General features: G+C 39.6%; 1 protein-coding gene across 3 annotated transcripts in view; it reads right to left on the bottom strand.

Moving 5' to 3' along the window:
- Nucleotides 1-23,153, bottom strand: part of LOC137234356 (transcriptional activator cubitus interruptus-like) — a 639,403-nt gene that overhangs the window by 490,407 nt on the left and 125,843 nt on the right. For 2 of the 3 annotated variants that reach the window (XM_067757941.1, XM_067757943.1), the window contains exon 2: nt 19,587-19,993. The exons of the other annotated variant lie outside the window; for it this stretch is intronic. In XM_067757941.1, the coding sequence (XP_067614042.1) occupies nt 19,587-19,993 (407 nt within the window). The remainder of the gene's footprint in view (nt 1-19,586; nt 19,994-23,153) is intronic. 3 annotated transcript variants of the gene reach the window in all.

A 23,153-nucleotide genomic window follows, 5' to 3' on the forward strand; every position in this document is an offset into this window, starting at 1 on the left:
GGAGGGGGATAAACAGCCCAATGGTGCTGCGAGTCTTACAGATAAACCTCAAACACAGTAAAGTCGCGTCGAGAGAACTCCTCGTAACCCTTGAGGAGGGTTCGTTTGACGTTGCGCTGATCCAGGAGCCGTGGCTGTCATCGTGAGGAAAGGTTTCTGGACTTAGCGCGCGCGGATTTGGCCTTTACTACGCGCAAACGGAAGGACGGGTGCGAGCTGTAGTAATGGTAAGGAAACAGCTTCATTCATATATGCTGCCGGATTATTCTACAGAGGACCTCTTAGTGGTGGCCGTTGAGCAAAGGAATAAGCAGGCACTTATCCTGGCATGGCCCATGCTGCGGAGGTTCCACCGATGGAGTGCAACAGGCTAGTACAGGACGATAGGCGAAAAGGGCGGTTGGTCACAGGCGCGGATGCAAATGCGCACCACAATGCGTGGGGAGGAGCAGATACAAACGAGAGAGCGAATCTCTATTTTGTTACATCCTGCAAACCAATTTTCAGATAGCCAACAGGAGAAATGTCCCTACATACATTGGTCCAACATCCAGCAATGTTTTTGATATTACACTGAGCTCCGAACTTGGTATATCAAGGTATTATTTGATGGTTCTTGATAGACCATCCTTCTCCGGCCATGCGTATATCAGCTTCAGCATCCGCCTAAAGAGGGTAGAGAAGGGAGGAACCTTTAGAATCCCTAGGTCAACAAACTGGACTAAATTCCAGAAACAGGTAGAAACAAAACTGGGACAACCCAAAGAGGTTGCCAATGTGGAAGAACTGGAGGAGTCTAATGAATTCGCAACTAGGACGCTTAAGACTGTGTATAACAAAGCTTGCCCTCTAAGAAGATTCAGAGGAAAAGCAAAGCCGCCATGGTGGAGCAATGAGCTGAGTCTTCTAAGAAGACAGTTACAAGAAATGTTTGAGCTAGCAAAGACAGCGCAAAGTGAAGCGTGTCGGGACCAGTACAGGGATCTACTGAGGATCTAAAAGCGTGAAATTTCCAGGGCGAAGAGGATCTCATGGAAAATTTCTGTACGGACATAGAGTGCTCCAGCGAAACAGCACGGTTGAGAAAAGTCCTAGCAAAGGGAGATATGGTCCAGGGACTAATAAAGAAAGAGAACGGGGAATGGTCACGTAAGAGTGAGGAATCCCTTGAGGTGCTCCTCGATAAACATTTCCGATCGGGAGATGGTTTAGAAGAGCCAGCAGACAGCACTCACACTTCGATCACGGGGCGGGTAGTGCCGGGCTTGGTGACCGATACCAAGATCGAGTGGCTAGTGAAGACGTTTTCTAAGTTTAAATCGCTGCGCTCAGATGGTATATTCCCGCCCATGCTACAAGTCTCAAGTAGGGCGGTCGTGGAATGGCTTAAAATAATATTCGATGGGTGCATAAGACTGAATCATTTACCGCACTCTTGGAGAACTGCTCGTGTAGCTTTCCTACAAAAGGCGGGAAAGATCGGTCACGTGTATGCCAAGGATTATAGACCCATTAACTTAACATCATTTCTGCTCAAAACCTTTGGGAGGCTGATAGATGTGTACATAAAGTCCAACGTGGATGAAAAGCTGCTCTCCACAACACAACATACGTACACCAAAGGCAAGTCGGTAGACACCGCATTGCATAGGGTGGGAATAAGCGTAGAGAAAGCCCTGGAGTATAAGGAATATGCTCTAGGAGTATTCTTAGCCATTGCCGGGGCTTTCAATAATGTCTCTAAATCGTCGATTATGGATGGTCTTAATTACAGTAAAGTACATCCAGCCTTAACCAAATGGATCGGCTGCATGTTAAATTGCAGGAAGATTACATCACAATGGGGATTGTACGAGGCCACGAAATCAGTTGACAGAGGAACGACGCAGGGAGGGGTGCTATCACCTCTGCTGTGGACGCTGGTCATCAACCAACTGCTCAGGCGATTTGATGAGGGACCCGTAAAACTTACGGCTTACGCGGATGACGTTGCAATTGTCATAAGTGGAAAGTGCCTTCCAACGATTAGCTCTTTGATGGATCGGGCGCTTCGGGATATTGATATCTGGTATCTAAGAATCATCCTAGACTGTAAGTTGTCATGGAAGCTCAAAGTGGAGGAGAGGGTGAAGAAGGCTTCAACGGCACTTTATGTATGTAAAAGAGTGCTGGGGTGTACGTGGGGCTTATCGCCCTCTCTTTCTCATTGGGTTTTTACAGCGATTGTAAGCCCTATCCTATACAATTGAGTTCTTGTTTGGAGGAAAGCCACACAAAAAGCAAACTACCTAAAAAAATTAGAGGGGGTATGCAGACTATCAATGCTTAGCATTACGGGAGCCGTGAAAACAACCTCGACAGCTGCACTGTATGCCATTCTGCACATCCCACCTGTAGACCTGGTAGCAAAGAACATAGCGTTAACAACTGCAACCATGCTCGATGCCACGGGGCAGCTTGAGCGCCGACCATACGGCCATAGCAGTATAGCGTCAGAAATCACAAGACGAAGAGACTACCTGATTCCCTATATGCGCTTCGAGGGCGATCTTAATGCCACAATAGAGGTGGACGGTTGGCGCAAGGGTGCTCAAATGGCGGACGAGGCGATACATGTGTACACAGATGGTTCCAAAGTAGTGGAAGGAGTAGGGTCTGCGGTATAATGTGCTGATCCGGAAATAAACAGATCCTACAGGCTGCCGGATTACTCTAGCATTTTCCAAACGGAAATAGTAGCCGTAACCAAAGCAGTAGAAACCCTGGAAGAAAATAGCCCAAGCTGCAATCGTGTTACTTTTATATTGACAGTCAAGCAGCAATTAAGGCAATAATCTCGCATACCACAGCATCTGAATGTGTGTTAGAGTGTAAGCAGTCCCTGGAGAGAATCGGAACAGGGAGAAGCATACATCTATATTGGGTCGTCCCAGGGCATATGGGAATAGATGGGAATGTAAAAGCGGATGAACTAGCTTGTAACCGCATTACAACAGGGACATTTTTGAGTAGGGTTGCCATTTAGGGTTACCACCTATTCGAAATTAAAACAAATTGCTTGAGATATGCCGATATGGGTATCAAACGAGAGGCATTTCACTCCGCATTACAATAGGGACATTTTTGAGTAGGGTTTCCAATTAGGGTTGCCACCTATTCGAAATTAAAAAAAATTGCATGAGGTATGCCGATATGGGCATCAAACGAAAAGTATTTCACTCCGCATTACAATATGGGCATCTTTGGGTAAGGTGCCATTTAGGGTTGCCACCTATTCGAAATTAAAAAAAAAATTGCATGGAATATGCCGGTATGGGCATCAAATGAAAGGTATTTCACTCCGCATTAGAATAGGGACATTTTTGAGTAGGGTTACTATTTAGAGTTGGGGTAGTTAGACGAAATTGTACTATACTTACTCATATTCTATTAAAGCTTTAAAGGAGAACATTAAAGTTAAAAATCTTCGTAAAAAATATGAAATGAATAATTGCAATTTCTCGCAGATTACTATTAGAAAAATTTCTCACCATAGCAAAAAGATATCTCACCATGGTAATTTGCTACCGTTGAACACTAGAGGCATATGTTCAATTTGAAAACGACATCTAACCATTTAACTACTTACGAACAGATGGCGCTTAGGGAAGTAATTTGACATTTAATTAAACTAACTGATATTTGTCATTCGTGAAATTTACAAGTTTTTGGAATGTAATAAAATTGTGAGACTTTCATAGTGCATAACTAAAAAAATTTTTGAAATTAATAACTCGGCGCATGAAGATAATCGACCTAAATAACTTATTTCTCGATTTCACTAATTGTCATAACAGGCCTTATACTATAGGCTGGATTTAGACATTTTAAATTTTTCATTCCAGTTCATTTTGCGGTTAGTGTTTGATATGTTTTTGAAATCTATATTTACGGAAATCAAATATTGGTAAGTTAAAGTATATAATATATGTACATATAAAAAAAGTTGAGTTTGATTAATGATGACATGTAGAACAAAGTATTGTAAAACTGACTAAATTCTGTTAAATTTTATTTGATCTTACTGTTTTAATAACATCCAGTATTTTGGAATTTTTTGATAGATGAGAGCTAAATTAATTTAGTTTTCTATAGTAAGGCAGTTCATAGTTTTGTGCATTTCGCATTGGCAATAGCAAATATAAGCTATGATTGTGGACAAAATTTTGAAATTAAAAAATGTTTTTTTTGCACAATTTGTTTTGGATTGACAGTTGCTGATTTGCTAGTCTGTGTTGAGGAAATATTCCACAGTTTTTGATGATAGGTATTTGCAAGGACTTAGCAAATACATAGCCGAATATTTTGTTGGTGTATTGTGTAAATATATGTATATGTAATTATGCCCTCACCTTGTCGTTGTGGTGAGGGCTTATCTGGGAACTGTTGATGACCTTACCACAATGAGTAGAGCTGCTGTGGCGGATGGTTCTTTCCCCGTAATTAATCTGGACCGCTGATCCCGCCTTGTCGGGCAGGTGGTCGTACGACCAAGATGAAGGTCTCAAAGGCAGATTAGCTTAATATAATTACTGCTCAAAACTTTGAGCGGCTGACAGATGTGTACATAAAGTCCAACGTGAATAAAAAACTGCTCCCCACAACACAAAATGCGTACACCAAAAGGCAAGTAGACAGATACTACACTGCATAGTGTGGTAATAAACATAGAGTAAGCCCTGGAATATCGTCGCCCGCTTGCCAGAAGCATTAATGTGCCAAAATGAAAATGTTGGGAAATCGAGTTTCAAAGTTTATTGCTCCCTTAAAATTAGAAGTACATATTAGTTTTTAATGTAAAATGTATCAATAAATTATACTCATAATATGCCCTTTCAACTGAGATAACTGTTTTGCTCGCATCCCTTTTATTCTCCGAGATTTAGCACATTAATTTTTGTGGCACAACAAAAATTTTAATAACTGATCTAATTTTTTGTTAACATAGCTATAGAAAAAATTCAAAGTAGTCGGATCACGTAACGCTATAACAATTGCCCCAACTGGTCATCGTATGGCCTTAACTTCAAAAGACTTAAACAAATTCCTGCAGGCCAACTCCGTTGGCGGATTCGGATTCAGAGCATCACAATACTACGGAAAACATCCGTGGCTGTGACTCGTAGAAAGTATGTAAATGAAAAAAGGTACACATTAAATTAAACTTCATATACACTGTTGTTGTTGTTGTTGTTGTAGCAGTGCTTCGCCCCATCCAATAGGTGTGACCGCTCACAAATTGTCAACAATATCCTCTAACGGGAGTCCAAGGAAACTTGCTGTTTCAACAGGGGTGGCCAATAATGAGAGGGGTCTTAGAGGCATTGGTTCCACATTACAATTAAAGAGATGGTTGGTGTCATGTGGGGACAAATTGCAAGCAGGGCATACATTTTGTATGTCGGGGTTGACTCTGGATAGGAAAGAGTTTAACCTGTTACAGTATCTAGATCGAAGTTGAGATAGAGTGACTCGCGTTTCCCTAGGTAGTGTGCGTTCCTCCTCTGCAAGTTTAGGGCATTGTTCTTTGAATACAGGATTCACCGGGCAATTCCTGACATAGCCGCCTGTTTGCGGAGTTCTCTGAGGACCTGCTTGTGTTTTCTTGCTTCATGCGGCTGAGTTCTCAGGTGCCGTATTTCCTCATAATGCTTACGGAAATTACTCGTTAAGCCCCTGAGCGGTGCTGGCTCATCAGTCAGATGTCTGTTGGGATGCCCAGGTTTTTGGGTATTCAACAGGAACTGTTTGGTTAGCATCTCATTGCTCTCCCTGATGGGGAGTATTCTCGCCTCATTATGTAGATGGTGTTCTGGAGATATAAGAAGACAGCCCGTGGCGTTTCTGAGAGCAGTATTTCGGCAGGCCTGTAGCTTCTTCCAGTGTGTAGTTTTTAGGCTTGGCGACCATATAGGGGACGCGTAGCATGCAATCGGCTGCCCAATTGCTTTGTAAGTGGTGATAAGCGTTTCTTTGTCTTTTCCTCAAGTACTGCCAGCAAGAGATTTGAGGATTTTATTAGGGCTCTGAACTTTCGGTACAATTGCGGCTGCATGCTCACCAAAAAAGCGTAGTGCCATCGACGTGGATGTTCAAAAGGTTCGACATTTGGGACGTCCATGTTGTATATAAGGTCGGCGATGATTTAGTCGGTGATAATGTCAGGTTTCGCGAGGTGAAAAAACTTGAGAGATCAGGGAGATAGCCGTTTATTTTGTTGCAAAGCTCATCGATCTGTGGGCCATCGGTGTAGGAAACGATAGTAATTCCTTCTGGTAGCGAAGGTAGCTTTGATAAGTAAAAGTTAAACAAAAGTGGGGACAGAACACAACCCTGTGGCACCCCTTGTTTTATTCTTCTGGTTTTGATGTTTCGTTTCTAAATTGCACCGATGCCTGCCGACCACCCAGATAATTTGCGGTCCACTTTTTAAGGCTTGGGGGAAGGGTAGACCCTTCCAGGTCTTGCAGTAACGTGGCATGGTTGACTGTATCAAAAGCTTTTGATAGGTCTAGCGCAACGAGTACTGTTCTATGGTGGGGGTTTTGATTTAAACCGAAATTTATCTGGGTGCTAATGGCATTTAGCGCGGTGGTTGTGCTATGAAGTTTTCTAAAGCCATGCTTGTGGTAGGTTAGTTGCAAATTTGCTATGAAACAGGGGAGCAAAATGGCCTCAATCGTCTTGGCTACTGGCCATAGCAGAGATATCGGGCAATATGACTCTCCTATAGTAGCTGGTTTCCCAGGCTTTAATAGCGGGACCACCTTGGCCGTTTTCCAATTTTCGGGAATGACAAAGGTGGAAAGGGACAGGTTGAAGAAATGTGCTAAATATTTCAAACCCTCTTTTCCTAGGCTTTTAAGTATCGGCATGGCTATGCCGACTGGGCCCACTGCTTTAGATTGTTCAGCTTGACCGATGGCATCCTCAACCTCTTTGGCGATAATGGTAATTGGGAACGAGCTGAATTTGTGTTTAATTGCGTGTCTGTTGGCCCTCCGTCTAACTTTGTCAACCGTAGAATGCATTATATATTGTCGGCAAAAAGCGCTCGCGCATTTTTTCGCATCCGACAGCGCTTTATCGCCAAAGGCGATGGAAATTTTGTCGTTGTGCTTGGACGTATTCGATAGGGAGTTTACGGTGGACCAAAGCTACCCACACCCGCAGAGAGGTTACAACTACTTAGATGCTCCTCCGATTTCGCCCGCTGGGTTTCATACACAAGTAATCTGATGAGTTGGTTTATATCCCTTACTTGTCGTCGCCGGGATCGAGCTGTCTTATAAGGTCACGTTCTCTCGCTAAATTTGCGACCTACGCCGGAAAGTGAGGCCGAATTTCGGGAATTCTTTCGGCGGGAATAAAGTGAGCCGAGGCGGATTCAATGACCTTGCGGAAAGCACGCTCCCCTTGGCGCGAATTAGTCGGGATAGGGAGGGCAGCAAAGCGGCTGTCTGTAAAGGATTTGTATTCTTCCCACTTTTTTTTTGAAAGTTTATGAAAGTGCGTTTTTCTGTGGGCTCTGAAATCGCCTATGATAATGCGATTATCGCCTGGGGTAGCAGGTGGCAGGAGGGATGTAGATGTTGAAGGTTTCTAGGTTTACATCGCCTGACCGGACAGATAAGCCTTGACGTTCTAAGACATTGTCCACGGCCGATGTCGGGATCAAACATATGATATTGCACTGAGTGGTATATGTTAAACGCGATACCGCCTCCATTTCCGCTCTCGCGATCTTTTCTGTGGACACTATACTCAGAACAGGTCTGCAGAGCAGATCTTGCTGTGAGTTTATTCTCTTGAATCACAGCAATGCGGATGTTGTGCTGTTCCATGAAATCGACTATCTCCGTGATCTTCCCAGTTAATCCATTACAGTTTAACTGCAGAATTCTGAAGTGCAGCGGGGGAGACGTCGTCACCCTAGGAGTAAGTTACGGGTTACTACGCCTGAGTTGTGAAAGGCTAGGATTGATTGATGTTCGGCGTTGCTACCCAATCTACAACGGAGATTGTAGTTATAAGGGGGAGCGGCCGTGTGAGCTGGTGGCGCCATAGGGCGCGAGCATCAGCGGGTTCTTGTTGGGGCTTGATGAGCAGCAGAGCTGCTGGCAGGAGGCGTAGACTACGGGACGCCCTTGGGCGTGAACAACAAGGAGCCACAAAAGATTTATTAAAGTTACGAGGACGTCTGGTTTGGGATCTAGCCCAGAACAACCTGTCCGATGCAACCATCCCTTGCACGTGACACACTGACAAGAGTATGACCGTCCTAAAAAGATTCGTTTCCGGCAGACGCAGCAAACACATTTCTCAGGACCGGGGTCAAGAGACGGATGCGGATTGGGTTCGATACCTTCCTGGAGCAGGAGAGTATGACGCAGTCCCGCTGCTGGGAGGATGACAATTTGTGGAAGGGACGCAACACATTAAATGCGGTTACACTGAAATGACAGTCCTTGGTGGGGAAAAATCCCGAGTCGCACCGGTACATAGAACCGACTGCCTTGGGGAGCGTATCTATTGTCTTCCACTCTTTCTTTGTGTGCCTTTCACTTTGCTTCTTCTATCATTCGCTAAATCAATAAGTTAAATATTTGTTGGCGCCAATATTTGCGATGCGTTAATGATGGAGAAAAAGCAAAAAACACAAAATATAGAGCGAAATTATCAGCGACAGCGTAGCAAGAAAGTGATTTGACAACCATTGCTCTTCACACCCGTGCTCAGCTTATCTGCAGGTCTCTGTGTATGTTTGTATATATGGATGCTAGCAGCGCAGTAGCTGCTGTGAGAGCCGAAGCTTAAGCATGTGCTTGTGCAAATCACCAGATATTGGATTCCTCAGCACTCCTACCTTCTTTTGGCCTGCCTTATTGTACACAGCCTCCTGCACTTGTTGTTAGGGTTGCACCAACTCTTCTCCGTATTGCAAGCGGTTATTTAATATTATTATTTTTTATCTTTTCTACAAACGCGGAGCAAATATTTAAGCGAGAGTCACCATTTGGTGCTCAATCAATGTTAAGTATATATGTAGATTACATTATCAAATAAAAATAATTTCTCAATTAGAGAAATATATGAAATAATGGGTTGGTTTTTAATGATAATTTTATTTGTTATTAATATTTTTTATTAATTACAAACAAATAATTATTAATGAAAATAATAAATGGGTACATATATATTAATAAAATTACCTCCCCACTCCAACTAATGCTCAAGCAAAAACCGTCTTGAATTGAGAACGAAAACTGTTAAATCGACCACAAATCGTTCTCGAAGCGTGAGAACGAAAAATCATAAATATCACAAATAGTGCTTGAAATGAGCACAGAAGGTTTACACATCAATACCAAACTGGTCATAAAATGCGAACGGGGTGCTTGGAAAAATCGGTCACGAGTTAAGGAAGAACGACTTTTGTCAACGAATGTTCTTAATTTTGAACTTGTTTCGTTCGTCTTAGGACGATTTTTTCTCTGAGCGTATAACCACTTGGAATGCTTGTTACAAGTTAGCAATATCTGGATTGTTGTTTTTGTAGCAGTGCTTCGCCCCATCCAATAGGTGCGGCCGATCACAAATTGTCATCGATATCCTCTAACGGGAGTCCAAGAAAATTTGCTGTTTCAACAGGGGTGTACCATAATGTGAGGGGCGTTAGAGGCGTTGGTTCCATTTTACAAATAAAGAGATAGTTGGTGTCATGTGGGGACACATTGCAAGCGGGGCATACATTTTGCTTGTCGGGGTTGATTCTGAATAAGTAAGAGTTTAACCTGTTACAGTATCCAGATCGAATTTGAGCTAAAGTGACTCGCGTTTCCCTGGGGAGTGTGCGTTCCTCTTCCGCAAGTTTTGAGTACTGTTCTTTGAGTACTCGATTCACCGGGCAATTCCTGGCATAAAGGTCCGACGCTTATTTGAGGAGTTCACTGAGGACCTGCTTGTGTTTTTTTCTTCATACGGCTGAGTTCTCAGGTGCCGTGTAGCTTCTTCCAGTGTGTAGTTTTTAGGCTTGGCGACCATATAGGGGACGCGTAGCATGCAATCGGCTGGCCAATTGCTTTGTATTGCGGCTGCATGCTCACCAAAATGTAGATCCTGATCAAATGTCACACCCAAGATGTGACATTCCGCACCGTAGTGCCATCGACGTGGATATTCAAAATGAGCGACATTTTGGACGTCCATGTTGTAAATGAGGCCGCGGAGGATTTAGTCGGTGATAATTTCAGGTTTCGCGAGGCGCAAAAACTGGAGAGATTAGGGAGGTAGCCGTTTATTCTGTTGCAAAGCTCATCGATCTCTGGGTCTGGGCCTGTGGCCATTATTGTGCAGTCATCAGCGTAGGAAACGATAGTAACTCCTTCTGGTGGCGAAGGTTGCTTTGATATGAAGAAGTTGAACAAAAGTGGGGATAGGACACCACCCTGTGGCACCCCTTGTTTTATTCTTCTTGGTTTTGATGTTTCGTTTCTAAATTGCGCCGATGCCTGCCGACTACCCACTCTACCAGCAGGAATTAAGCGAACCGAGGCGGTTTCAAGGACCTTGCGGAAATCACGCTCCCTTGGCGAGCATCATTCGGGATAGGGAGGGCAGCAAAGTGGTTGTCTGTAAAAGATTTGTATTCATCCCACTTTCCTTTTTTAAACTTTATGAAAGTGCGTTTTTCTGTGACATGCAATTTGAAATGCGAGTATTGCCTAAGATAATGCGAGTATTGCCAGTGAGTAAGGCGCTGATATTAGGGCGGTATCGACTGGGGCAGCAGGTGGCAGAAGGGATTTAGATGTTGATGATTTCTAGGTTTGCATCGCCTGACCGGACAGATAAGCCTTGACGTTCTTGGACACTGTCCCTGCGGCCGATGTAGGTAACAAATATATGATATTGCACAGAGTGGTGTATGATAAACGCGAGTTCACCTCCATTTCCGCTCTCGCCATTTTTTCTGTGGATATTATATTATGGGATGACTCAAAAGTTACTAGGGTGGTAGTGCTATATAGGCATCAAGTTAACACTACCAGGGGTTATTTTTTAAAAGAGTCGAATGGTAAATTTTTCGTTTCCACGCTGAAAAATGGTAAGAAAATTGGGAATTATTGGCATACTCTTTTTTCATTTTCACCCACCCACTCAAAAGTTACTAGGGTGGTAGTGCTATATAGGCATCAAGTTAGCACTACCTGGGGTTATTTTTGAAAAACGGTAAGAAAAACGGGAATTATTGGCATACTTTTTTCATTTTCACCCACCCACTCAAAAGTTACTAGGGTGGTAGTGCTATATATGCATCAAGTTAACACTACCAGGGGTTATTTTTTAAAAGAGTCGACACTAAATTTTTCGTTTCCACGGTGGAAAACGGTAAGAAAAACGGGAATTATTGGCATACTTTTTTTCATTTTCACCCACCCACTCAAAAGTTACCAGGGTGGTAGTGCTATATAGGCATCAAGTTAGCACAACCAGGGCTTATTTTTTAAAAGAGTCGAATAGTAAATTTTTCGTTTCCACGCTGAAAAACGGCAAGAAAAACGGGAATTATTGGCATACTCTTTTTTCATTTTCACCTACCCACTCAAAAGTTACTAGGGTGGTAGTTCTATATAGGCATCAAGTTAGCACTACCAGGGGTTATTTTTTAAAAAATTCGAAGAGTAAATTTTTCGTTTCCACGGTGAAAAACGGTAATAAAAGCGGGAATTATTGGCATACTTTTTTTCATTTTCACCCACCCACTCAAAAGTTACTAGGGTGGTAGTGCTATATAGGCATCAAGTTAGCACTACCTGGGGTTATTTTTGAAAAACGGTAAGAAAAACGGGAATTATTGGCATACTTTTTTCATTTTCACCCACCCACTCAAAAGTTACTAGGGTGGTAGTGCTATATATGCATCAAGTTAACACTACCAGGGGTTATTTTTTAAAAGAGTCGACACTAAATTTTTCGTTTCCACGGTGGAAAACGGTAAGAAAAACGGGAATTATTGGCATACTTTTTTCATTTTCACCCACCCACTCAAAAGTTACTAGGGTGGTAGTGCTATATAGGCATCAAGTTAGCACTACCTGGGGTTATTTTTGAAAAACGGTAAGAAAAACGGGAATTATTGGCATACTTTTTTCATTTCGTTTCCACGGTGAAAAACGGTGAAAAAACGGGAATTATTGGCATACATTTTTTCATTTTCATCCAGCCACTTAAAAGTTACTAGGGTGGTAGTTCTATATAGGCATCAAGTTAGCACTACCAGGGGTTATTTTTTAAAAAAGTCGAACAGTATATTTTTCGTTTCCACGATGAAAAACGGTAAAAAGCACGGGAATTAGTGGCATACTTTTTTTTTCATTTTCACCCACCCACTCTAAAGTTACTAGGGTGGAAATGCTATTTTTTAAAAAAGTCGAACAGTAAATTTTTCGTTTCCACGCTGAAAAACGGTAAGAAAAACGGGAATTATTGGCATACTTTTTTTCATTTTCACCCACCCACTCAAGAGTTACTAGGGTGGTAGTGCTATATAGGCATCAAGTTAGCACTCCCAGGGGTTATTTTTTAAAAAGTCGAACAGTAAATTTTTCGTTTCCAAGGTGAAAAACAGTAAGAAAAACGGGAATTATTGGCATACTTTTTTTTCATTTTCACCTACCCACTCAAAAGTTACTAGGGTGGTAGTTCTATATAGGCATCAAGTTAGCACTACCAGGGGTTATTTTTTAAAAGATTCGAAGAGTAAATTTTTCGTTTCCACGGTGAAAAACGGTAATAAAAGCGGGAATTATTGGCATACTTTTTTTTCATTTTCACCCACCCACTCAAAAGTTACTAGGGTGATAGTTCTATATAGGCATAAGTTAGCACTACCAGGGGTTATTTTTTAAAAAAGTCGAACAGTAAATTTTTCGTTTCCACGGTGAAAAACGGTAAGAAAAACGGGAATTATTGGCATACTTTTTTTCATTTTCACCCAGCCACTCAAAGGTTATTAGGGTGGTAGTTCTATATAGGCATCAACTTAGCACTACCAGGGGTTATTTTTTAAAAAAGTAGAACAGTAAATTTTTCGTTTCCACGGTGAAAAACGGGAATTATTGGCATACTTTTTTTTCATTTTCACCCACCCAATCAAAAGTTACTAGGGTGGTAGCGCTATATAGGCATCAAGTTAGCACCACCAGGGGTTATTTTTTAAAAAAGTCGAACAGTAAATTTTTCTTTCCACTGTGAAAAACGGTAAAACAAACGGGAATTATTGGCATACTTTTTTTCATTATCACCCACCCACTCAAAAGTTACTAGGGTGGTTATTTTTTAAAAAATTCGAACGGTAAATTTTTCTTTTACACGGTGAAAAACGGTAAAAAAGAAAAGAGAATTATTGCCATACTTTTGTTCATTTTCACCCACCCACTCAAAAGTTACTAGGGTGGTAGTGATATATATGCATCAAGTTAGCACTACCAGGTGTTATTTTTTAAAAGAGTCGAACAGTAAATTTTTCGTTTCCATTGTGAAAAACGGTAAGAAAACGAGAATTATTGGCATACTTTTTTTTCATTTTCACCCACCCATTCAAAAGTTACTAGGATAGTAGTGATATATAGGCATCAAGTTAGCACTACCAGCGGTTATTTTTTAAAAGAGTCGAACAGTAAATTTTTCGTTTCCACGGTGAAAACGGTAAAAAAAACGGGAATTATTGGCATACTTTTTTTTCATTTTCACCCAGCCACTCAAAGGTTACTAGGGTGGTAGTGCTAACTTGACGCCTTGTTAGCACACTTTGGGCCTTAGTTTAAAAAATAATAATGAGATCCAAAATCTGTTTTGGGATATCAGTTACGGTTAAAAAGCGGTAATTATTGGCGTTTTTTGTTTTAAGGTAGCTGTTGCAAATTCCAAGTTGCAGCGGTAGTAGTGCTAACTTGGCGGTCAAAACAGCATTTTTAGGAATATTTTGAAAAATACTAGTGCTCTCAGTTTTGCGTTTTCACAGTAAGAAACGATGAAAAAATGGCAATTATTGACATAATCGGCTTGATTTTAAGAATAGTTTAAATCGGTTTTTCGGGGTGGTAGTTCTAACTTGACGTCAAATTATCACTACCAGAGGTTAACTTGAAAAATATTCGAGCGGTAATTTTTTCTATTCCACGGTAAAAAAACGGTTAAAACGGTAATAAATTAGCCATATTTGAGTATGAACTTTCAAAGTGGTAGTGCTAACTTGACGGATATTTTTAATCGTGTCCTAAATATATCTATTATATATTTACTGGTGAGGCTTAAAAATATGTGATTTGATTTTTTTAAGGACCACCCTAATATTCAAAAATACCTGAACCTGTAGCTTTTTTTATTACTGTATAACTTGTAATAAAAAATATTGGCTACATTGTAAAAACTATTATTGAAGAAATGAGCTTGATCAAACTAGCTCTCTTTTGCGGACTTTTCTGTTTTTGGAAATTTCGTTTTTCATAAAATTTCTAAACAATGTTGACAAATCAAGTTAAAAGTAAATTTCCTAACTCTTTCAAACCACAATTTGATATTTGTCAATTTATATTGTCAATTCATTCGGTAAGTTGGAGTCGCCTAAGCAGGCGTTAGGACGCCTCTTTTTCGAAAATAGCATTAGGTACTTTAGCTCGTTATAACGGCACTGCTTTCCTACAATTTTAGGGTTGTAGCTTTATGAAGTGCAGAGATATCACGTTATATGTTGGCGAAGCCCGTATTCTTATATTATTATGTTGAAAGTCGGCGTGGTCATTGACCGAATCACGCGATTTTTTTCAGATCACGTTTTCTTTACAAACGGAAGACGCATATCGAAATTAATCTCTTCTTCTTTCGTTCTCAAGATATCGCTACCGAAATCTGATGAATGAACCCTACAATGAACCGTAAATACCACACCCACTTGTGCCAAAGGTAGGGACCTCTGCATAGACAATCTACGTGCCAAATTTCAGTAGGTACAGAAATATCAAAGAATTATAATTGTAGGAAATATTTATTTGAGACGTAAAAAGTAGCCGTGGTTACCAACCGAATCAATTTATTTTCGGAGGCAGCCTTTTTTGTGGCAAGAGAATAATATCCAGAAGATCGTTACAAACAAAAAAACATAAAAAAAGATTCTTCGGATATTTCGGGGACGGAACCCCAGATATCCCCAAATCTATTCGAAATTACCCTTAAATGACTCAGAGTGAGTCCCGAAAACCATTCCGGAGTGACCCCCAATGAGCCCGAGAGAGCCCCCAATCCCATCCTGAAATGACCCCGAGATGACCCCGAGAGGACCCCGAGGGAGAAACCAAAACTATTCAAAAATGACCACGAGGTAGTCCCCAAAAAAATTCTGAAATGGCCCTGGAGGAACCCAAGGGAATCGCCAAAATCATCCTCGAATTACCCCAAAAACGCCATGAGGGAGTCCCCAAAACCATCCCGGAATTACCCCCAAATTAGCCCGAGGGAGTGCCCAAACTCATCCCGGAATGACCCACAAATGGCTTCGATGGAGTCCCCAAAACCATTCCGAAATAAGCCCAAATGACACGCAGGGAGTCCCCAAGACCATCCCGGAACGACCCCCAAATGACCCCTAGAGAACCTCGCTTCAGAACCGTAGCGAACTGTTTTCGCATATGGGTACATTTTCAGGGCATCTTGAAGGTTTATTAACTAAATAAAAACTGAAACTTTATTGTTAATTCATATTTTTTAAATACTGAATAATAACTCAACCTTTACTTAAAATTTACAAAAAAAAAAAAATGACCGGTTATCGTCACTCAGAATATTTCGAATAACGATAAAATGTATTCATTATTCAAGAAATCCTTGAATAGAAAAGAACGAGTGACGAACAACAAGTTTTTTCTATTCAAGGATTTCTTGAATAATGAATACATTTTATCGTTATTCGAAATATTCTGAGTGACGATAGCCGGTCATTCTTGTTTTTGTAAATTTTAAGTAAAGGTTGAGTTATAATTCATTATTTAAAAAATATGAATTAACAATAAAGTTTCAGTTTTTATTTAGTTAATAAACCTTCAAGATGCCCTGAAAATGTACCCATATGCGAAAACAGTTCGCTACGGTTCTGAAGCGAGGTTCTCTAGGGGTCATTTGGGGGTCGTTCCGGGATGGTCTTGGGGACTCCCTGCGTGTCATTTGGGCTTATTTCGGAATGGTTTTGGGGACTCCATCGAAGCCATTTGTGGGTCATTCCGGGATGAGTTTGGGCACTCCCTCGGGCTAATTTGGGGGTAATTCCGGGATGGTTTTGGGGACTCCCTCATGGCGTTTTTGGGGTAATTCGAGGATGATTTTGGCGATTCCCTTGGGTTCCTCCAGGGCCATTTCAGAATTTTTTTGGGGACTACCTCGTGGTCATTTTTGAATAGTTTTGGTTTCTCCCTCGGGGTCCTCTCGGGGTCATCTCGGGGTCATTTCAGGATGGGATTGGGGGCTCTCTCGGGCTCATTGGGGGTCACTCCGGAATGGTTTTCGGAACTCACTCTGGGTCATTTAAGGGTAATTTCGAATAGATTTGGGGATATCTGGGGTTCCGTCCCCGAAATATCCGAAGAATCTTTTTTTATGTTTTTTTGTTTGTAACGATCTTCTGGATATTATTCTCTTGCCACAAAAAAGGCTGCCTCCGAAAATAAATTGATTCGGTTGGTAACCACGGCTACTTTTTACGTCTCAAATAAATATTTCCTACAATTATAATTCTTTGATATTTCTGTACCTACTGAAATTTGGCACGTAGATTGTCTATGCAGAGGTCCCTACTTTTGGCACAAGTGGGTGTGGTATTTACGGTTCATTGTAGGGTTCATTCATCAGATTTCGGTAGCGATATCTTGAGAACGAAAGAAGAAGAGATTAATTTCGATATGCGTCTTCCGTTTGTAAAGAAAACGTGATCTGAAAAAAATCGCGTGATTCGGTCAATGACCACGCCGACTTTCAACATAATAATATAAGAATACGGGCTTCGCCAACATATAACGTGATATCTCTGCACTTCATAAAGCTACAACCCTAAAATTGTAGGAAAGCAGTGCCGTTATAACGAGCTAAAGTACCTAATGCTATTTTCGTAAAAGAGGCGTCCTAACGCCTGCTTAGGCGACTCCAACTTACCGAAAGAATTGACAATATAAATTGACAAATATCAAATTGTGGTTTGAAAGAGTTAGGAAATTTACTTTTAACTTGATTTGTCAACATTGTTTAGAAATTTTATGAAAAACGAAATTTCCAAAAACAGAAAAGTCCGCAAAAGAGAGCTAGTTTGATCAAGCTCATTTCTTCAATAATAGTTTTTACAATGTAGCCAATATTTTTTATTACAAGTTATACAGTAATAAAAAAAGCTACAGGTTCAGGTATTTTTGAATATTAGGGTGGTCCTTAAAAAAATCAAATCACATATTTTTAAGCCTCACCAGTAAATATATAATAGATATATTTAGGACACGATTAAAAATATCCGTCAAGTTAGCACTACCACTTTGAAAGTTCATACTCAAATATGACTAATTTATTACCGTTTTAACCGTTTTTTTACCGTGGAATAGAAAAAATTACCGCTCGAATATTTTTCAAGTTAACCTCTGGTAGTGATAACTTGACGTCAAGTTAGAACTACCACCCCGAAAAACCGATTTAAACTATTCTTAAAATCAAGCCGATTATGTCAATAATTGCCATTTTTTCTCCGTTTCTTACTGTGAAAACGCAAAATTGAGAGCACTAGTATTTTTCAAAATATTCCTAAATATGCTGTTTTGACCGCCAAGTTAGCACTACTACCGCTGCAACTTGGAATTTGCAACAGCTACCTTAAAACAAAAAACGCCAATAATTACCGCTTTTTAACCGTAACTGATATCCCAAAACAGATTTTGGATCTCATTATTATTTTTTAAACTATGGCCCAAAGTGTGCTAACAAGGCGTCAAGTTAGCACTACCACCCTAGTAACCTTTGAGTGGCTGGGTGAAATGAAAAAAAAGTATGCCAATAATTCCGGATTTTTTACCGTTTTTCACCATGGAAACGAAAAATTTACTGTTCGACTCTTTTAAAAAATAACCCCTGGTAGTGCTAACTTGATGCCTATATATCACTACCACCCTAGTAACTTTTGAGTGGGTGGGTGATAATGAAAAAAAAGTATGCCAATAATTCCCGTTTTTCTTACCGTTTTTCACAATGGAAACGAAAAATTTACTGTTCGACTCTTTTAAAAAATAACCCCTGGTAGTGCTAACTTGATGCATATATATCACTACCACCCTAGTAACTTTTGAGTGGGTGGGTGAAAATGAAAAAGGTATGCCAATAATTCTCGTTTCTTTTTTACCGTTTTTCACCGTGGAAACGAAAAATTTACCGTTCGATTTTTTTAAAACATAACCCCTGGTAGTGCTAACTTGATGCCTATATAGTACTACCACCCTAGTAACTTTTGAGTGGGTGGGTGATAATGAAAAAAAGTATGCCAATAATTCCACTATAGAACCTCGCTTCCGAACTGTAGCGAACTGTTTTCGCATATGGGTACATTTTCAGAGCATCTTGAAGGTTTATTAACTAAATAAAAACTGAAACTTTATTGTTAATTCATATTTTTTAAATAATGAATAATAACTCAACCTTTACTTAAAATTTACAAAAACAAGAATGACCGGTTATCGTCACTCAGAATATTTCGAATAACGATAAAATGTATTCGTTATTCAAGAAATCCTTGAATAGAAAAAAACTTGTTGTTCATCACTCAAGTTTTCTTGGATAATGAATAAAAATAAATTTTTTTAATTTTTTTCGTCAATAGTTATTTAAATTTATCCATATCGCCCATCCCTGGATAACATATGTATATGCTCGGCTCAGAAAAAAGTAATTAAGAAACGCAATTTCTACAAATTTTTATTTTTAGGAAAAAAGATCACTGAAATATGTTCATTTCCCAAAGATATTTAATGATCAGAGTGGTTTGAAAATAAAAAAATTATGGCCGTTTCCACATGTGATCTTTATAAGATTTAAAATTTGTTCACAAGAAGTGTTTTTATCGGGTTTTTATCAATTGATTTTTTTATACGTAAAAACCGAGAAGTTTAAGAGAAAACCAGAAAAGATAAATAGGAATGTGGAAAGAGAGAATAACTGTTAAGTAACATTGTAGAGTTAAATATTAGCAACAGAAATCATAAGGATAAGAATGCATATTTATAAAGGAAAAGTTAATTAACATATAAGGAGCAGAACATATAAGGAGGCAAGCCTAGAATACAATTATGTTTTTCGAAACAGAGCAAAAAAATCAAGTGAAAATTACCAACTTCGGCCAAAACTTTGGCAGCTTTTGTAAACTGACACCAAACTAAAATTAAAGGGATCTCACCGTGTGTATATTCAAGCAATTTTATAATACAATGAAAAAAGAGGTTGTTACTTTTAAATATACGACAGCTTACCATGAACTGGTACCGCAACACTATTACGTGGAATAGAATAAAAATGTTCCATGTAACTAGGAATTCTATAGGGCGGGTGAAAATCACATGGTTGAGCAGGTGCTAGTTGCACATTACCATGAGCTCGGTGATGTACGTGCTGATTATATTGATTTGCAGCGGCTTGTTTTTCACAGGCAATGTCTAGTGGCATTTGAGAATTATTGTTGTCACTGTTACAGTATTCATTTTTCTCACAGTTGTGGTTGGAAATACAGCCACTTCTTATGCTTATATCCTTGGCACATATGGGGTTGACGGAAGACGCTGATGTTGTGGGCAATGGAGGCGGAGGGGGGAGCACAGCTGCTGCTGCAGCTACTGCAGCTGCTCGTCTTGATGCAAGGAACTGCAGGTCCGAATATGTGCTATGGGAAAAGTATCAAAAAATTGTATGTTAATTTTTTTATTTTACGAAGAAAATATTAGCAGTATTCACACCTGAATCGTTAAATCGGTAGTTTTGTTTATGCGTAGTCTTTTTTATAAAAATCCCGTTAAAATTTGTCTACACAAAAACATTTAAAAATATTATCAAATTACGCATTAACGAGCCAGGGTGAATACCTTTATTGTTTTATGTAAACATATTAAAATTTATTTAAAGAAAAGAAACATTAAAATAAAAACTCTTCTTTTTAATAGCTTGCTAAACTCTTTATTCACTGAGCGAGAATTAATGATGATCAAACTTGTCTACAAAGTCATTATCTACGGCACTTTATGCATGCAGAGATGTAAGTGGGACATATCACGCTCTCTCTCTCATCGAGTATTTACAGGTATTATGTATAGCCACCCAAAAAGTAACCTAACTAACTAAATTAGAGGGGGTATGTAGGCTATCATTGATAGGTGGCTTCGACGTATATAATTCTGCACATTCCATCTGTTGACCTGTTGGTGTAAAAGAGATTTAAGGTTGGCGCTAGGGAGCCGAAATGGAGGACTAAGTGATAAAAGTAAACGCCGGTATACTGTTCTGACCCGAAAAACAGATCCTCCTGCCAAATCACTGCAATATATTTCAGACAAACGCAGTAGCCATGACGAAGTCGTAGAAACACTGAAGGAAAACAGTTGACATCAAAGCAGCAACTAATAATATAATATCGAATAGCAAGGCAGAATCTAGATAAGGAAAATAACAATATTTATTAGGTCCCGGGCATACAAGAATAGATGGAAATGAAAAATCATAGAAGGTGGCATGCCCCAAAGCTTGTGCCGTATAAATTGGAATCAAATCAGCAAGAGTTTCGCACGATCGAAGAGCATGAAAGGCGCCGATCCGATGCAAAGCGTCAAAGATCATGTGCCCAAATTGCATACGAAGGGAAACAGTATACACTGGTATACGGAACTGATCTAAATATAAACAGATCCTCAGGCGGACATAGTAGCCTTGAAGAAAGTAGTAAAAACAGCTTCGACAGCAGCCGCGTCAATTTTTATATACACTTACATCAAAGTGGCAATTAATGAAATAATATCGAATAGTACGACGGAATCGGGATAAGTAAAATCACGCATATTTCTTGGTTCCTGGCATATATTTATATATTTATTTATTTATTTATATAGTAAAGAATGGCTGTATCGTTAAGACATAGTCTTTTATAGTACATCAACTTATAGGTATATACAGGAATTATAAAAAATAATAAATTAAAAATATTTATATATAACTAATTGCGTATGTTTATATTAGAATGTATGAGAATTAAATATGGTATTTGTTGGAGAAAATAAGATTTTACGTCAAAGAAGTAAGGACTTAGAATAGCACACTGAGATAGAAATAGAAATAGGATGGAGCTGAACCGTAGTTACATTTACCCATTAGTTCCAAAGTAATTCTTATAGTTACCTCGATTTATGATTGCCTTAATAGATTCAGGAATGGAGTTCCATAGTCTCACAGCATGAACAAAGAACAACCGCGAAGAAGATAAGTAGGAGTACTTAGGGAGAATTAAAATATGATGCCTATTAGATCTTGTGAATTTTAGCTTCTTGTAAAGACAGCTAGGAGTTTTGAATTCAATAAGCTTATACAGGAATATACAGTTCCTAGCTGCAAGATAATCTAAGATACTGCATCCCAGAAGTTTATTCTTCCACAAGGAGATGTGGTCATATCGCTTTAAGCCGTAGACGTAGCACTAGAATTTTATGAGAAGAGACAGAGTCCAGCTTACTATATACAAGATCGGAATATGTAATATGAGGTAGAATTAATTGCACAGCTAATTTTTTTCTTATGTCTAACGGTGTAAACGAGGCTGACATACTTAGCCTGCGCAAAACAGTGTACACGTTGCTTACAACTTTGTTTATATGGTTCGAACAGCTCAGCGAAGAATTCATAATAAAACCCAAATTGTTTATCTTGTCACTCACAAATTGTCATCAAAGTCCTCTAACAGGAGTTCAAGGAAACTTGCAGTTTCCACAGGTGCAGACAATAGGGCGCAGGTTCCACTTTACAATTGAAAAGATGGTACGTATGTCGGGGTTGATTCTAGGCAAGAAAGATTTTAACATTTTACAGTAACCAGAGCAAAGTTGGATTTTGTTGCGGCTTTGTACTTAAGATACAACTTTGGTGGAATGCGCCTTTTAGGTGAGATTATTATCGATAGTTACCATTAAGATCTTTGGTGGAATGCGTCTTTTAGGTGATAGTATTATCGAAAGATCTTTGGGTGACTGACAGTCGACGTTAACATATATTTGTGTGATCTGTTTCGCGAGGTGTAAGGTGAGAACGACTGGGAGATAACTGTTTATTTTAAAAATTCATATGTTAAGAGGGCAGGCCCCGTAGCCATAAGCTTGCAGTCTTCGACGTAGGAAATGATTGTAACTCCTCCTGGTTTGCACAATAGATCTGCACAAAGGTCGCAGTCCTTCCAGACCTATTAATAAAAACTCCTTCTGGTGGGGAGGGGAGCTTTGATATGTACAAATTTAGCAGAGTCGGGAATAGGACAGAACCCCCTGTTTAATTTTTAAAATGTATTACTCCGGTCTTTCAGAAATTTAGTACACAAAACTGGGTTTTTAATTTGAAATTAGAATCACCAGCAGTTATAAAAAAAGGTTAATCTATTAGGCTCAAATTTCTGAACGCGTGGTAGCACGGAGAATATATGTATATACATATATGGAAAAAGGAATAAAAAGGCAAATATTTGTATAAGTAATAATGACAATAATTAATTTATTTTGTATTAATTTAGTACAATATTTTACCTTTGGTATGTAGCGTGACAGCAGCAGCGACTTTCTTCCTCCGTGGTTGAAATAGAACAGCAAACAAGAAAATGATCTCCGTTGTGTCGGACCGGAGATCGTGCGGAGGGTTTCCAAGGGATATTTGTTATCCGATGGAAAACTCAGTTACCCGTGTTATGCTGCTTACATGTGTGAGTGACAATATTGAGGTTGTATGCATGCGTGTTAGCAATACATGACAGTGTATTTATGTAAATACATGTGTACAACTAAATGAATTATGCATTG

The sequence above is a fragment of the Eurosta solidaginis genome, chromosome X (assembly GCF_040869045.1).
Source record: "Eurosta solidaginis isolate ZX-2024a chromosome X, ASM4086904v1, whole genome shotgun sequence".
Taxonomy (NCBI): Eukaryota; Metazoa; Arthropoda; class Insecta; order Diptera; family Tephritidae; genus Eurosta; species Eurosta solidaginis.